The sequence below is a fragment of the Panthera pardus genome, unplaced genomic scaffold (assembly GCF_024362965.1).
Source record: "Panthera pardus isolate Hobbes unplaced genomic scaffold, ASM2436296v1 HiC_scaffold_27, whole genome shotgun sequence".
NCBI lineage: Eukaryota > Metazoa > Chordata > Mammalia > Carnivora > Felidae > Panthera > Panthera pardus.
In genome coordinates, this window is record NW_026526843.1 from 114,501,604 (window position 1) to 114,518,371 (window position 16,768).

General features: G+C 48.6%; 1 protein-coding gene across 3 annotated transcripts in view; it reads left to right on the forward strand.

The window, feature by feature from the left end:
- Positions 1-12,805: 12,805 nt before the first annotated feature.
- The window catches only part of GPM6B (glycoprotein M6B), a 147,352-nt gene continuing 143,389 nt past the window's right edge, over positions 12,806-16,768 (forward strand). Inside the window, exon 1 of one of the 3 annotated variants that reach the window (XR_008418326.1) lies at positions 12,806-13,404. Coding sequence is in view for 2 of the 3 variants with exons in the window: in XM_053891827.1 (XP_053747802.1) it covers positions 12,856-13,404 (549 nt within the window). In the remaining variant the exon portion in view is untranslated. The remainder of the gene's footprint in view (positions 13,405-16,768) is intronic. The other 2 variants (XM_053891827.1, XM_053891828.1) reach the window with 2 other exon arrangements.

Here is a 16,768-nt window from a genome sequence, read left to right on the forward strand (position 1 = left end):
TTATTTTTGAGAGAGAAAGCCCATGCACATGCGTGCCAGTGGGGGAGGGGGAGAGAGAGGGAGACACAGAATCGGAAGCAGGCTCCAGGCCGTGACTCACCAACCGTGAGATTCTGCCCTGAGCCGAAGTTGGACGCTCAACCGACTGAGCCACCCAGGGGCCTCGATAAACAACGCTTTCTGAAGAAGCCAAGCATAAGGAGTGAAGACGAGGTACTGGTCAGCCACACTCAGTCCTCCCGGGGCCGCCCTCCCCACGTGGTAGCTGTAGTTCCTGTTTATGAAGCCCTTTCTGGAAGCACGGCCTTGCACTATGCTCTTTGAGTGCATTCACCCCTTGAGTCCTCAAAACAATTCTTCTAAGAGAGGCCCGATTCCAGGCGCGCCTGGCTGGCCCGGCTGGTGGAGCACACCACTCTTGACCTTGGGGTCTGAGTTCAAGCCCCATGCTGAACCTACTTAAAAAAAATAAGGGAGGCCCGATTCCTGTCCCGTTCTGCAGAGGAGGAAGGCTGCTCGAACAGATTCTCGTCCCTGCAGCTTCGGTGAAGCCAGGGCAGGATTCGAGCCCAGTCCACTTGACCTCAAAGCCCGTTCTTAGCTGAATCACTGGGTCACACCCCTCAGCTGCATGTATTTTGCTGGGGCAGAGTGCCACCCATCAGCACCCTATCACCACCCGCCCTTCTGACTAGGATGTGATAATTCTCCAAGGAGGGAGCCAGGTCCAAGGGGGCCATCGGAGACGCAAGACACAACGCGGCAGGCACCAGGGAACGGTGGGACAGACCCAAGACGCCAAGTCATACCCAGGGGATGCAAAGACACCCGCGCACAGCTGCTGCGCAGGGGGCCCGTCTTCCACCAAGGAAAGGGAGCTTGGCTTTTTCTGATGGCCAATCTGCTCCCACCACCCACACAAAACTCCTTAGGAAAGTGGAAACCAAACCCAGGGAGGATTAACCGTACCTCCATGGAGGCACGCCTACAGATGTTGTCCCAGCCCTTTGCCATGATACAAAGATAGACGCTCTCAAAGGTCATTTGGCGAATGAGCTTCCTAGATGGCAGTTTGCTTGATTAAGTTTAAATCACAAAACCACCGTTCGCGAATGCCTGCATGGCAGGGAAACAGGGAGCTGCGAAGGGTAATGGGCATGCTTTTCAGTGGTGAAAAATAGTGCAGTGTTTCATAATTGCTTTAGAAGCCGTCATTTGACAGTACAAAGAAAAAAATTAACCAAGATAAAAATTCCCGTTTGGGGATGTAATTATGATTATTCTAGAGCAATCGTTATTCAGTTTACATGTTGGGAAACTGCTCCCCAAATATGACCTGCTTGGAGATGTAATTCTCTTAAAGGATTTTGATTCTTTATCTCAAATTCAATTGCATTTTAAGAAATCAACAGAAAAGCACAAGTTTTTCAAATCAGAATTACGGTTTTTGATTGCCTTGTGAGAAAAAGGACATTGTGTAGGTGGGCTGATTTGCCAATATTTTATCCTCGTGTGTGCTGTGCTTTTATTTGTGACCCACAAAGTACAAAGGATATTTTTTGATTCCTGACTAGACAAAAGAGGGACAGAGATTGGATAGAAGTAAGGTTTGGGGCAGATCGGATGACAGAGAGAAGGCAGAACCATCGGCTTCCTCATTTGCTTCTGCCTTGTAACAAGGAACAAAAATTGAAAAGAGAGTAAAATGTAAAGCAGATAACCATTATGCAAGGGGCACTGAGGGTAAATTGAATGCAGGAAGGAGAAGCTATTATTAGCTATTATTTATCTATTTATTATTATTTATTATTTATTATTATTATTAAAGCTATTATTTAAATCCTCCTCCCAACCCTGTGAGGGGTCTATTATTTTCAGTTTGCAGAGTGGGAAACTGAGGCCCTAAGAAGGGCTCAAGGTGATGTTTGATCCCAGGCCTCTCTGCTCTTTATATCCATCCATCCATTCATTCATTCATTCAACAAACATCAGCAGGGGACTGAGGACACAGAGGAACACAGGGAGAAGGGTCTAGCTGGTCCTTAGTGTGTTTCCAGGTAAGCTGGGAATGAACTCCTCCTTTAACGTGAGTCCAGGATTTCAGGCCTGACAGTTTACATCCCAGGATTCTAGCTAGGGCGTTGCAGATACGATCACAGACTCTGCATCATGTCAAGATACACCAGGAAACTGGACTGAAGCATGAGTCTCCAAAAGGAATGAGAGAGAAGGAGACGTTGACTTGACAGATCATGGCAATCACAACAAAAATAGTAAGCCTGATGGGGCGCCTGGGTGGCTCAGTCGGTTGAGCGGCCGACTTCAGCTCAGGTCATGATCTTGCGGTCCGTGAGTTCGAGCCCCGCGTCGGGCTCTGTGCTGACAGCTCAGAGCCTGGAGCCTGTTTCAGATTCTGTGTCTCCCTCTCTCTGACCCTCCCCTGTTCATGCTCTGTCTCTCCCTGTCTCAAAAATAAATAAAAACGTTAAAAAAAATTTTTAAAAATAAAAAAAATTAAAAAAAATAGTAAGCCCGGAGACAGGGCTTTACCTTAAACCATGTGTTTCCAAATACTCTTCTGAGCCTCCTCAAAATTTCACAAGGTAGCACGGGGCCAGTAGTAGCCTTTTCTGCCTCTCAAGCGCAAGGAAACAGGTTCAAAGGAGTTCGGTCGCTTACCCGAAAGAAAACACCATGTCGCCTGGTCACTGCAGCACACTTCTTTTTTTTTTTTTTTTTTAATAATTTTTTTTAATGTTTATTTATTCTTGAGAGAGAGACAGAGACAGAGTGTGAGCAGGGGAGGGTCACAGAGAGAGGGAGACACAGAATTTGAAGCAGGCTCCAGGCTCTGAGCTGTCAGCAGAGAGCCTGACGTGGGGCTTGAGCTCACAAACTGTGAGATCATGACCTGAGCTGAAGTGGGACCCTTAACTGACTGAGCCACCCAGGTGCCCCTCTGCAGCACACTTCTAACCGATGCTGATATTGGTGGGTAGGAAGGGAAATTGATAAGAATCATGTGGCTCCAGTCTACAAGTTCTATTCTAATCATCCGGAGTCTTACAACCATGGCTGAGGCACATACCACTCCTAGTCTTAATGAATGTTTTGATAATGCTCACCCTGCCCACCTCTATGTCAGGAATCCGTTGGGGAAAATATTCAGTGATGTGTAGCATCTACAAATGCATGGTAGAGTGACAAGGAAGATCTCCGAGCATTTTTAAAAGAAAGAGATGATCATGAGGCATAGTGTATATTAAGGTACAGCGGTCCCTTGCCTCACACACACCCCTCCAACTTCATTGGTTCCCTGGATAAGGTTTCTAGGTGGGAGAACGGGGGTATGCTCAACATCCTCTGTGGACTTTGGGAAGGGTTGAAGCAGAGGGAGAGCCATTCACAGGAGAGGGGGAGAGGAGGCTCCTGGAGCCATATAATATGGCCTCGTCAGAGCAACAGAAACAGTAGCACTTCAGGTGTTCCTTGACCTTGGTTTCAATATGGTACAAGAACTGGCTCATTTTCCATGAGGCGGTTGCTGGGCGTTGAAATATGCAAGGGTTGCATAATTGTTACATCTGTTCCTCTTTCTGAGTTTTAAATGGACCTTGCTCGCGGTGCATTTTGGAAATCACCCTGTTAACAGGTGTCTGCCCCAGCTGAACAGCTGAATCAACCCAGGACTCCGTGTGTGGTAAACAGACAGTGGCCTTTTTCCACAACACAAGTTGTCATTTCCTTGTGGGCAACGTACAGAAATGTGTGCTGGGTGTCAACACAATCAAGGATTACCTAGCAGGCTGAAAACAATCATGCTGGTCAATAAGTTGAGGTCAACCAGGAGGAAGAAAGATTGTCATTGTCAATATTTTTATCCACAAGATGGATGAAAATTCACAAGGCGTGTTCACCGCAAGTAGGACGGGTAGCTAGTGTTTTCGGTAGAAGACTCAAAACTCAGGCTGATGCTGTTAAGATGTCGTGATACGTTTTATACAAGAATTTTAACGAGTCTCTTGGGTTCAAAGTTATATAAGCTCAAATGGAGGAGATATTCGTTTATTTAACAAAAACACGAGCATCTGATACATTCTGTGCAAGGAGGTTATAGCGGTGATGAAGATAAAGAAGGTCCTTGCCCACCCGGAGCATCCAATCCAGGCCTGAAACTGACAAGAGAAATAAACATTGCCATGACAAGACAATTTTCAGTAGTAGCAAAGCAGACTGAGAAGTTGCCTCCGGTGAAGTAGAAGGAAAACCAGCAATGTGTGGCTTCATAGAAGCTGAGATGAGAACATGTTTCCAGAAGAATGGAGGCATCCACCGCAAGAGTCCCATCCTGCCACACGGCAACCATTTGTGTCCTTGACAAGAGTGGTTTCCACAGAATGATGGGGACGCAGGCTTATTGGAGCAGGCTTCAGAGAGTGAGAGGTGAGGAAGTGTGGGCCAGTATGGATGCTCTTCCCAGAAGTTTTACTAAGAAGAGGAGCAAGAAAATAAGGCAGTAGCTGTAACATGTATGTGAACCAGTGGGAAAGATCCACTTGAAAGGGAAATACGGATGATGCAGGACAGACAGAAGACTATTATTGTAGAAACAGAGGCCTCGGAAGGAGGAGACGGGACATGGATTTAGAAACTTTATGTTCAAAACCCGTCCAGATTTTAGTTAGCCACAAGTTCAAAGTCTCACAAGAGTCCTCAGAAAGTTTTTCACTCATTCATCGGCACATTTTAATTTGCTCCCACGATGATTATGGCCCAATGGAGGAGAAAAACATACATTGTATATTCCAGAATCCGAAGTAAAATTGCAGCTGTGGGAGGTCCCAGAAAGGGGAGGTGGATGGTGCCGTAAGACTGTCAACTGGGGCATTCGACTTAGTGGAGAGGCCCGGGACGGCTTCCCTGGGGAAATGATGCTCTGGTTTTGAGTCAAATAATGTGTGGATTCTAGCAAGGCAAAGAAGCAGCAGAAAGGGCACGTGCAAAGGCCCTGCGTTGGGAGGGAGGGCCTGTGAGGGCAGCAAGGCAGAAGCATGGAGAATGGGGGCAGGCAATGGGAGGTTAGGGTGGGCCTGGGCAGGGCTTGGAGGCCATGTCAAGGAGGTCTTGCAAAATAGATTCCTTCACACCCACTAGGGTGGCTATAATTTTTTTTAAGCTTATTTATTTATTTTGAGAGAGAGAGAGAGAGAGGGAATCCCAAACAGGCCCTGCAGTGTTCAGCGCAGAGCCCCATGTGGGGCTCGATCTCATGAACTGTGAGATCATGACCTGAACCGAAACCAAGAGTTGGGTACTTAACCGACTAAGCCACCCAGGTGCCCAGGATGGCTGTAATTTTGAAAAATGGGAAATAAGTATTGGCAAAGACGTGGAGAAATCGGAACCCTCAGACGCTGATGTTGGGAATGTAAAATGGCGCAGCCAATGGGGAAGACACTATGGCGGTTCTTCAGAACATTAAACATCGAATTGCCACCTGACCCAGCCATTCCACTAGGTGTGTATACATCCAAGAGAATTTAAAGCAAGGACTAGAACGGATACTTTTACACTGGCTATTCACAGAAGTGTAGTTCACACTAGCCAAAAGGTGGAAACAACTCAAATGTCCCATGGGTGAATGGCTAAGCAAACTGTAGTCTATCCATACAATGGAATATTATCCAGCTATAAAAACAGGAATGGGGCAGGGGCATTGGAGAACGACACCTTAACAGGATGGTTTTCCTTTGGGCTGGTGACAGTGTTTTAGAACTGAACAGTGATGATGTCTGCACCCCGCTGTGAATGTAGTAAATGCCACTGAATTCTACACTTTAATGTGGTCAATTTTATGTCATATGTATTTTATCGCAATAAAAACAAACAAGCAAAATCCATATTACTTGAGTGTTTCCAACTCAAGGGAAGAGTTTCAACCTAACCAGCTGGAGACTTACATCTTTTTGTTTAAGTTTATTTATTTAGTTTGAGAGAGAGAGGGTGCACACGCATGTGTGAGCAGGGGAAGGGCAGAGAGAGAGAGAGAGAGGGAGAGAGAGAATCCCAAGCAGGCTCTGTGCTGTCAGTGCAGAGCCTGATGCAGGACTCGAACTCACAAACCGTGAGGTCATGACCTGACCGAAATCAAGAGAGTCGGAGGCTTAATCGCCAGAGCCACCCACGCACCCCTGGAGAGTTTACATCTTTTTCAGAACTCCCTACTTGAAGAAGAACTTTAGAAATAACAGAATGTCAGCCATAGAACAACCAGGAGGCTGAGAGAATTCAAATATGCCTGAAAGGCAGATGGCCACAGATCGGGCACAACGGATTTTCCTGAATGTGGAGGATTCGTCAGACTGAGTTATAAAATTCCCTTTAACTCAGAGATTCTGTGACACGGTTTCAAGTATCACTTGGGAGGGGAGATAGGAAAACTCTAGGGCAAAGTAAAGTGACGCTATTTTTTCTAAGAGGCTACCAGATTCACTGTTACCAGGCAAGTGGGAAGTGTGCGGGGCGTAAGAGAAATCGTTGGCTGGTGAAAACTAAGGGCTAATTAAATAATGTTGAGCTCTGCACGGGGTTCTGTTTTAATTTTTTCATGTGCAAAAAAAGGACACGCTGTCCCATTAGCGATATTCTTCGGTCTTCTTGTGAGTTCCTGAGGGCCCGCTGGGAACTCTGGTCTGGATTCACGTGTGCGGCTAACTCAGCCACCGTCCCGAAGTAGAGTGTCCCGTGGAAGACACGAGCAGCAGGGGTGGACATAACCCCGACTCACGGATGGAAATGCTCAGTACAAACCAAAGGAAAATCACTTGCGGATCGTGCTTTCTCGCAAAAAGACAGCAAGAAATGTGCTGTGTTTTCAGGGCGGGGTGAGCTTTCAGCCCCCTTTCAGATCCTGAGCCCCCTGGGATGCGGCTCTTTTCTCTCTTAGCCGCGTCCTCCTCCCACTCAGCCTGTCACTCCAGGAGACACACACGCGTGGCAGGACGTGGCCATTTGTCCTTCTCTAAGCCACAGCCCAACTGGAGACTGACTCTAAAAGATGCCCCACGACAGGCTCCTGGCCAAGGCTTTACATTTGTTCCTTGTGCCCAGACAGCAATCTTATGACCCAGAAACACTTTCTATGGCTGGTAACGTGGTGGAGTAGACAGAGCCTGGATTTGGAGACCACTGGGCTTGAAGCTAAATCTGGATTTGCCATGAGCTCGGTGTGCAACCTGGGTCACATGACCTCACATCTCCAGACCCAGTTTCCTACAACAACTGTATGGGGTGGGGACTATGATTATACCCATTTTACAGATGGCGTATGTCTGGAAATAAGGTCTCAGGAGCCCAGAAGGCATAGAACTAACCACGCGATGGGCAAGGGTCCCTTATTTAAATACACGTAGCTGTCATAGCTCATACATATGAAAAGAATTCAATAGAACAGTGGCCTTGATGAAAATGTCGCCCAGCCTCACTCCCAGAGGGAATCTCTTCCAACTACTTCTTTTTGTAATTTCTCTGGAAGCACTTCCACGATCCAGACTTGTGGATGTAAGGCCTTTTGGGTATCAGTGTGGGCAGTCTGGGTTGTCACCGGGAGGGGGAGGGGGCACTGTTGGCATTTAGTGGGCCCAGGACAGGGTGACCGGCCTCCAGCAGTACACAGGACAGTCCCACACAATGAAGACATGTCCCCATTTCTTGACCAATTTTTTAATGTCTTCTGGACACTTACGTAGATGAAAAATCTGCCTCTAGTTACTGGTACCTAAAAAATAAGTTCATCTTACATATAAACACAAGATATTTGGGGATGGTTGTAAGCAATGTGAATTTTTTTTTTCCAGGAATACAATTACTGTATAAATTGAGGGAAGACCGCACTTTGCTTTGCTTGGAACTTTATCCGCTCCTTCACCATTTTGGACGTCACGACGCTGATGGCAAGGCGGCTCTTGATATTCGAGTGCCCAGTACAGCACATCTCAATCGCATCTCGATCGATCGTTCAGCATCTCAGCAGCCCCATTCATGGCAGTTCCACAACTCGGTCGCTCACTGGGTGACTTGGTTGCATCTTCCGGTGTAATCATGCCTGAGTATTTACACATCGAGAGAAACACTACACATTAGAAACTACTTTCACTTCTCGTTTACATTATAATTGAGGAGTTATATTGATCTATTCTTTAATTTGGATTTCATTGGTGGAGAGCCAAGGGGGTATCAGAAATGTTTATAGGGGCCCCCGGGGTGGCTCAGCCGGTTAAGCGTCCGATCGTGGTCTCACAGTTCTTGAGTTCGAGTCCTGCGTCAGGCTCTGTCCAACAGCTCAGAGCCTGGAGCCTGCTTTGGATTCTGTGTCCCCCTCTCTCTCTGCCACTCCGCCACTCGCACTCTGTCTCTCAAAAATAAACAGTAAAGAAAAATTAAAAAAAAATAAATGTTTATAAGTGACATCGGATATGATAGGGTCGTAGCAATGGCTCTAATCTTGGTAATATGCTTAATTCTCTCTTTACCAACTTTAGCTAATATCTACTGGCTCTTTGATGTGAAAGATGAGAATTTATGTCACATTATCCCTCCTCTCAAAGCTCTAATTAAAAAAATTTTTTTTAACATTTATTCATTTTTGAGAGACAGAGTGTGAGTGGGGGAGGGGCAGAGAGAGAGGGAGATGCAGAATCCAAAGCAGGCTCCAGGCTCCAGGCTTCGAGCTGTCGGTACACAGCCTGACGCGGGACTCAAACTCATGGACCACAAGATCATGACCTGAGCTGAAGTCGGATACTTAACCGACTGAGCCACCCAGGCGTCCCAAAGCTCTATTTTTTTTAATGTTTATTTATTTTTGAGAGACAGGGAGAGAGACAGGGGAGGGGCAGAGAGAGAGGAAGACTGGAGAATACCAAGCAGGCTCCACACTGTCCGTGCAGAGCTTAACGCCGGGTTCGAATCCACAAACTGTGAGATCATGACCTGAGTTGAAATCAAGAGCCACCCAGGTGAGCCAGCTCACCTACTGAGCCACCCAGGTGCCCTCACAAAGCTCTATTTCTTTTCCCATCAAACTTTGACGTATCTTCTGAGCCCCCACTTGAGCAGCTGGGGGCATTAGTGGTGTTGCTTTTTCGTTCATAATCTTTCACGTTCCACTTTGTGTCGGCTGTGCTTTTGTTGGCGTATTCAAATATGTGAAGGTTTGCTAAGATTTTCATTTAGTTCCGCAAAACAGAGCCCACTGTTTTGTTTTGTCTTGTCCATACAGTGACAGTAAAGTTGAAGACCAGTTCATGGACTTCCCATTGGTTTGCGTTTTCAAAGGAGCCATCAGGAGCCATCTCAGAAAGGAGCCATCTTTCTGAGAAACAGGAGAAAAGGCTACACAATATAGAAATTGTGCCTGCTGTGCCAGTAAACGAACTCCAGTAAGGGAGAAGCAGATAGATTTTAAGAATCAAAGATCAAGCCAAGATTCTGCCCATGAGAAGATTTTTGTCGCAGAGACCGGATTCATGAGTAATTATGACACAGAAAGGAGTGGGGGGCACACGTGATCAAACGCCACCCAAAAAATAATTGGAGCAGACAAAATGTGTCCTTACAGTTTAAATTTCTTTTTTAAGGTTTATTTACTTATTTGAGAGAGAGGGAGAGAGAGAGAGAGAGAGAGAGAGAGAGAGGATCCCAAGCAGTCTCTGTCAGCACAGAGCGTGATGTGGGGCTCGAAGTCTCGAACCAGGAGATCATGACCTAAGCTGAAGCCAGAGTCGGACACTCAAAAGATTGGGCCCCCAGGGCGCTCCGTGTCCTTACAGTTTATAATGAATTTGTACTCCTAGATGAGGCATGGAGGGTCAGTAAGATCACGGTCAACTTGTATGAAAGCAGTTGGAAATGTCATTTATAGTTTAAAATCAAATTCTTAGGAGACCATCTCTAGTGTCGAGTGAGGTACAGCTATACGTTTCTTCCTGGTTGTAAAAGTAATTGTGGCTCATTGTCAAAGTTTGGGAAAACACAAAAGGGTATAAAAATAAAACTTAACCTCCCACCAATCCCAGAGATAAATATATATATTAATATATCGATCTATTAATAAGGGTAGGACCACGGCTATAACAAATAAGTCCCCAAATACATAATGGCTCAAACATAACAGCAGTTCGTGTCTAGTGCACACAAGTGTCCGAGTCAGTTCCAGGCTATCAGTGTGGCAGTGGCCGGTGGGCTTCTGCTCCACAAAGCCATTCAGGCACCCAGGCGCAGGCAATTCCGTCTTCAACGTGGTTCCCGGAGGCACCCTCGTGTCAACATCACGTTCCAGCTGAGAGAAGGGGAAAGCATGTCGAAGCGATCGTGTTGCGAGTTTCACGGGCAAGGCCTGGAAGCGGTGGATGTTACTTCTGACCTCATTGGCTAGAACTCAATCCCCCTAACTGCTAAGACATCTGGGAAATGTAGTCCAGCTGTGTGGGCAGAGAGCTGATCTGCGTTTGGTGAAGAATAGTCTCTAACAGTGCATTTTCTCGCAGTCTCTTTTAATACATATATATGTACATACGAATATGACTAGGATTATAGTATACATTTAGCTTTTTCTTCTGCTTAAAAAAAAAACCCAAGATATCTGAGCATGTTCCCACATAATTCTTTGCAAACAAGGCTGCATGATATATGATCATAAAGATCGGGGTTTCTCAACCTGGGCCCTATTGACATTTGGGGCTGGATGGTTCTTTGTTATGGTGGGGCTGTCCTGGGCATCGCAGGATGTCCGGCAGCATCCGCGACCTCCACCAACCAGAGACCAGTAGCATCGCCTCCCCAGATGTGACGACTAAAACTGTTTTTAGGGATTGCCAAAGGTCTCCTGAGGAGTAAAATGATCCACAGCTGGGAGCCACTAAACTAGCTCAACAATAATTTACGTAACTGCTTCCCTTTTATTGAATAGGTGTTGCTTACATCGTGTCTGAGGTAAACGTCTTTTTATATCACTTTTGACTGAAACAGTCATTATTTACTTAGGACAAAGTCCCAGAAGTGGGATTATTAGGTCAGAGGCTATGAATATTTTTAAGTCTCTTGATATATACTACCAAATAGCTTTCCAGAAAGGCTCTACCAATTTACTTGCCCACCTGCAAAACAGTCTTGCTTTCCTTTTTTAAAGACCTTATTTTTAAGCAATCTCTACACCCAATGTGGGGCTCAAACTTACAACCCTGAGATCAAGAGTCGCACGCTCTACCGGCTGAGCCAGCCAGGTGCCCCAAATCTTGCTTCATTTTTTAAAGGTTTCAGTTATTTAATATGGTTTTTTGTTTTTTGGGTTTTTTTTTCCTTCTTAAGGGTGTTAGGGACAATTGTTGAAATAAGCCCATGAAATTTCCAAAGTGAGTAAAAATTTCTATTAAACTGTGGCTTTCCTTTAACATTGTGGACACAGTTGCTATAACTTGGTTTTTTTAATCACAGCATCCCATTGTGGCTTGCTTTAATATTTGGACAGCTGTTATTTCTTTTCGACGGGTAAAAAAAAAAAAAAAAACACAAAAAACAAACCCAAGACTTCTAGGGAAGGACAGAAAGTGGACCAAAGGGTTTACTTTCATCTCAGGGCACACAACCTTACAATTTTTGGTCCCAGAGTGGTGGAGTGAGGTGATGGCTTGCCAACACACGATTTCAGAATGTCATGCCCGAGTCTCATTCTGTCGTTTGCACGGTCTCCTAGGAGTCTCCCATGAGTCTCCCTTGATGCAGGAACCAACGAAACCAAGTGCATTCCCCTGTGCCCCCAACCACTTGCACCTCTGTCTCTGCCCTTTGCACGCGATCTCAGTTATAGCCCAGTGCGGCTGGATTCCTGCACGTGCGCACATTCGGGCCTCATTCAAATGGATTACTTTCCTGTAATGGGGACAAGAAGTTAAACCTGTGAGCTCCCTGCTGTTTTATTAGTGCATAAAGATTGGTTAGGACTAACTATTCCCGTGGGACTGTGAAAATGAGCCAGTGATCTGCTCAGCACAAATCTCTGTCCTTTAATGCAAAAATATTATTAGGTTTTCTAGAGCTCTGCCTTGATAAAATCTTTCCTAATCCAATAAATTTCAATAGACGAAATGTTTGCTACCTCCACTCTTTCTCAATCCTAAAGGCTCTCTCTTTGGGGTTAAATGTCCCTTAAGGGTACTAGCTACGGTTCCAGCTTATGCAACCCTCTGTTCCAGTAATGGAAGTGTTCTCAAAACAACGAAACACAGCATAAACTCTCCGCCGCAATATCGCGCTCAGAGATGTCTCAGCAAGTATCCACCGTAGAAAAATGACAAGGGTCTCAGAGCTTTTCTAATACCTTTGGAGACAGGAACATTATTCTCTAAAGAGACAGAAGGAATTTAAGCTCTGGACACTGTTAAACCATTAATTCACTTACAGGCTCACGTGCAAGGCCTGAGCAGTGGGGACGCGGCGACTGGGGTGAGTCTGCTAAGTCTCCCAGAGCCCGACAGGGGTGGGCTTCCGGGGATCAAGACGGCCGATGAAGGACACCACCAGATCTCTCTCTCACCACCCCAGCCTGGCGAGTGCCGCCCGTGCCCTTCTAGATCATCGTTACCCACAAGTAACTCAAGTCAGTGTTGGCTACCTTGGATGCACATTGCAATCACCTGGTGGCTTTTGCAGCTTGGATGCCTCAGTCTCGCCGGCAGAGACCCTGACGCAACCGGGTAAATCACCCCAGCTGGTTCTCATGTGCAACCAGGGTTGAGCCCCACTGAATTAAGTAATCACCCGCAGCTCATATATGAACAAAAGGAGCCAGGACTACGGATGGGGGCGGTGCGCTGCCAAACACTGGCCGTCCTTGGTTCGGTGTCCCCGGCCTCAGTCTCTTCATCTGCACAATGGGTTAAGGCTAGGACCGCAAAGCCCCTTCCAGCTGTTAACAGTTCGGTCCCGGGAAGCGGATCCGCGCCCCCTCCCCCCCTCCCCAGATACCCTCTCCCCCCACCCCCTTGGCTTCTCGGGTCTCCGCGCCACCTCCGCGCCCGCTCGGGGGTCCCAGAGGAAGCCTCGAGCAGGGCCGGCCGCCCCGGCGCGCCCGCTGCCGGGTTCGGGCCCTCGCTGCGGGCGCACAAAGCCCCCGGCGCTGACGTCAGGGCCCCTCTCGGCACGGCCGGCCCCCAGTGCAGGCGGAGCCGCGCCGCGCTCCCACCCCGGCCCCGGAGCCAGCAGCGAGCCGCCAGCCGCCGGCCCAGCAGCGCAGCAGCACGCCCGGAGCCCGGCCCGCGCACGTGCCCGCCAGACCTGCAAACTTGTGCCGCCGGCTCGGCCCGTCCCCGGGGAGCCCGCGCCCCTCCAGCCAGTCTCCAGCCATGGGTAAGCCGGCGCGCCACCCCCCCCCCCCAACCCCCGCGCCACGGCCCCCGGCCCCGCGCCCCCGCCCCGCCCCGGCTCAGCTGCGGCTCCCGGGGCACCTCGGCGCCCGGGCGCGGGGAGGGGGCCGGAGGTGGGAGGGGCGCGGCGCAGGTGTCCCGAACGCCCAGGTGCGCGGCCCGGCCCCGCGGCGGGGGCGCCCCTGGCCCCGGCCGCGCTCGGGCGGCCCCCCGGCGGGGCGCTCGCGGGAGGGGGGAGAGCCGGCCTCCCGGGGGTGCGGGTGGGGGCCGCAGGGAGAGCGGACGGGGCGTCCCGGGCGGCGGGCCCCGGCTTTATTTTAAGGGTCGGCGGAGAGGAGCTTCTTGCCGGTTTCCCGGGACGCTCTCCTTGTCGCCGGAGCGCTCCGCTCCCAGTGGGGTCCCGTCCCCTTCCTCCCCCGCCGTGGTCTTGCTGCCCTTAAAACCACAGGAAACGGACGCCCGGTTCCCCGAGGCTGGGGGCTTCCGAGAACTCGTTTGGGAACCGTGACCCTTGAAGCCAGGAAGGGGGGAGGGGGAGGGACGGGATGGGACCGAGGGGGAGTCTCTTTGTCCCCTGTTGCAACTATCAAAATGCGGAGCTGGGCGCAGGTGGAGGCGGCTTGCCAAGGGGGTTCGAGTGCAGCTGGGGGATCGACTCGTAACGCTGAATGCCGGGTTCTGGGGGTTGAAAATCTCCAACCTGGCCCGGGGCGGCTGTGGGGCGGCTGTTGGGCGGCTGTAGGATTCTTTCTGTCACCTCCTAACACCCCGAACTGCTGCCGTCAGCGGCATGTCGTTAAATGGGGACTCTGTCGGAAGGTTGCTGTGGCAATCCCCCTGATTCCGCTGCACCGCTGGCAGCGTCTGCGAGCTGTGTTTGGGGAAGGGCTTCTCTCCCCGCTCTGTTATCCCTCTCTAGTGGCAGCCAGACTGCAGCCACACGCGCCACAAAAGCCACAGGCTGGAGAGCCCCGCCGAAGCATTCCTAATGAGGAACGCCGTGGGTTTAACCACTGCGGGTTAATGGTCAGGGCTTGGGAATTCCTGGCCGTCCGCCACCCCCATCCGTGGCCCCTTACCCAGTCTGCAGCCCTCCGCTGCTGAGGGAGGGAGGGAGGGAGGGAGGGAGGGAGGGAGAGAGAGAGAGAGAGAGAGAGAGAGAGAGAGAGAGAGAGAGAGAGAGAGAGAAAATATGCATGTGTAAGGGAGGGAGTGTAATTTTGTGCTGATTATAATTTTGGTGAGGGACAGCAAGAAGGACATTATTTTGAATTTAAAGGGAGGAGCAAAGAATTTTACAGCTGAATATTCTTGAATTTACTAGGTGATCAAAATATGAGAGGAAACAAGGCCCCTGAATCCAACAAGAAAATTTCTTACCCAGAAGTTAGGGGAGGGCTAGGATAAAATCCTTCTAGAAAGGACGGGATCGTGTGACCTGTAACTCTGGTTCCTACCGGTTTAAACACCTGGACCTGAGTAGTCCCATCACTCCATGCTCCCTTTTATTTTATTTTGTTTTATTATTTTTTAAAAAGATTTTATTTTCAGGTAAGCTCTACACCCAAGGTGGGGCTCGAACGCACAACCCCCAGATCAAGAGTCACGTGCTCCATGGACCGAGCCAGCCAAGCGCCCCTCAATGCTCCCTTTTAAATGAGGCTCATACACGAAAATCAGCTGGCCGCTGCTGAGCCTGGAACTGTTTTGGCAGTGCTTGGCACAGAGGTGTGGAAGTTTATAGAGTGGCTCAGTACTGAGGAAAGCCTTTGCTAATTTTCCTGAAATAAAGTTATTTCTGGTCTTTTGACACTAGGCGTTCAGACTCGTACCTTTTAGACCTCGAGCGTCCGGTTACCACCTGGGCACCTTCTTGAGGATGGCTTTCACAGTACCTGGGGGAGGCTGTAGTTTTGAAACCGGTGTGGACGTCCGTTCTCATGAAGCAAATGCCCAGACCAGGGGCCTGTTCTCAAGGCAGCGCTTTGTGTCTCGGACAGTTGTTGGTTCTATATTTCGGTTGCCAATTTGTTAATTTGCGCATACCTCACTGGTCCTGGCTGTATCCTTGGTTTGAGTTTTTACGATTAAAAAAAAAAAAGTTCTCTTCATGCCAGAAGGAAACCTACTGATTTCCTCTGGTAGATTCTTAGTAAATACACCACAAGGCTGTGAACTGGTTGTGTTTTTCCAGATGTATTTAATTATCCAACATACCCTTATGAATGTTTTAATTGAAATGATTTCAGGTCGGGAAAATTCTCGCCATTGGCCCATTGAGTTGGGACTTGGGTTCTTGCACAAGTCACTTCCTTGACCTGGTATCAGTTAATTTACTGGTAAAATGAGTGTGGTTTATGGAAATAAAAGCCCCTTGGGACTCAAATTTTAAAGTATTCAACGTCTTTAAATTGAAAAATAAAATACTGAGCCGTAGTGGTACGTAGGGGTCTATCTTTCAATGTATCTTAAAATATGTTTGCATTGTTGAGTGGGTTTATTTATTTATTTTGGCTTCGTCGAAATGTAATCCACATGCCATACAGTTTGCACGTTTTGAGTGTACAAAGTCTGTGATTTTTAGTGTATTCAGAGTCGTGTCCCCCCCCCCACCGCTGACCCGTGTCGTCGTCACCTTAAAAAGAAATCCCGTGCCCATTGGAAGTACTCTCCACCCCACCCCCCTTGCCCCTGGCTGCCGCTCGCTCCGCTCGTCTACTTTCTGTGCGGGTGGATGTGCCTACTGGGGACATTTCATGTAAATGCAATGAGCCCATTGATATTTGAAGTGTGTTTGACTATTCGGTAACTTTGGTGGTTGTTCACAATGGGAGGTTGTGCATACACGGTGCACAGCACCTAAGCGTGTTGAAACTAATTTTTTCAATGGCCGAAGAGTTCCACGTTTGGCCGCTGTGCCTCTGCGCGTGTGTGCTGGGCACACATCCGTTCCCGGTTTTACGCCGGTTTCATCTGTTGGGAACTCCTGTTGCCTAACAGAATTTTTTCCTTTTTTAAGTAACCCCTGTGCGCCACATGGGGCTCAGACTCAGCGTCCCCGAGATCGAGAGTTGGGTGCTCTGAGCCAGCCGGGTCATGATCTCACGGCTCGTGAGTTCGAGCCCTGCGTCGGGCTCTGTGCTGACAGCTCGGAGCCTGGAGCCTGCTTCGGATTCTGTGTCTCCCTCCCTCTCTCTGCCCCAACCCACTCGCGTTCTGTCTCTCTCAAAAATAAATATTAAAAAAAATTTTTTTTAAATTGTATGTGAAATGGTCAGATACATCCGGAAATTGCATTCATCCATTTTGTGGTGAGGATGTGTTTCCAAGGATTATGAATTTAAACA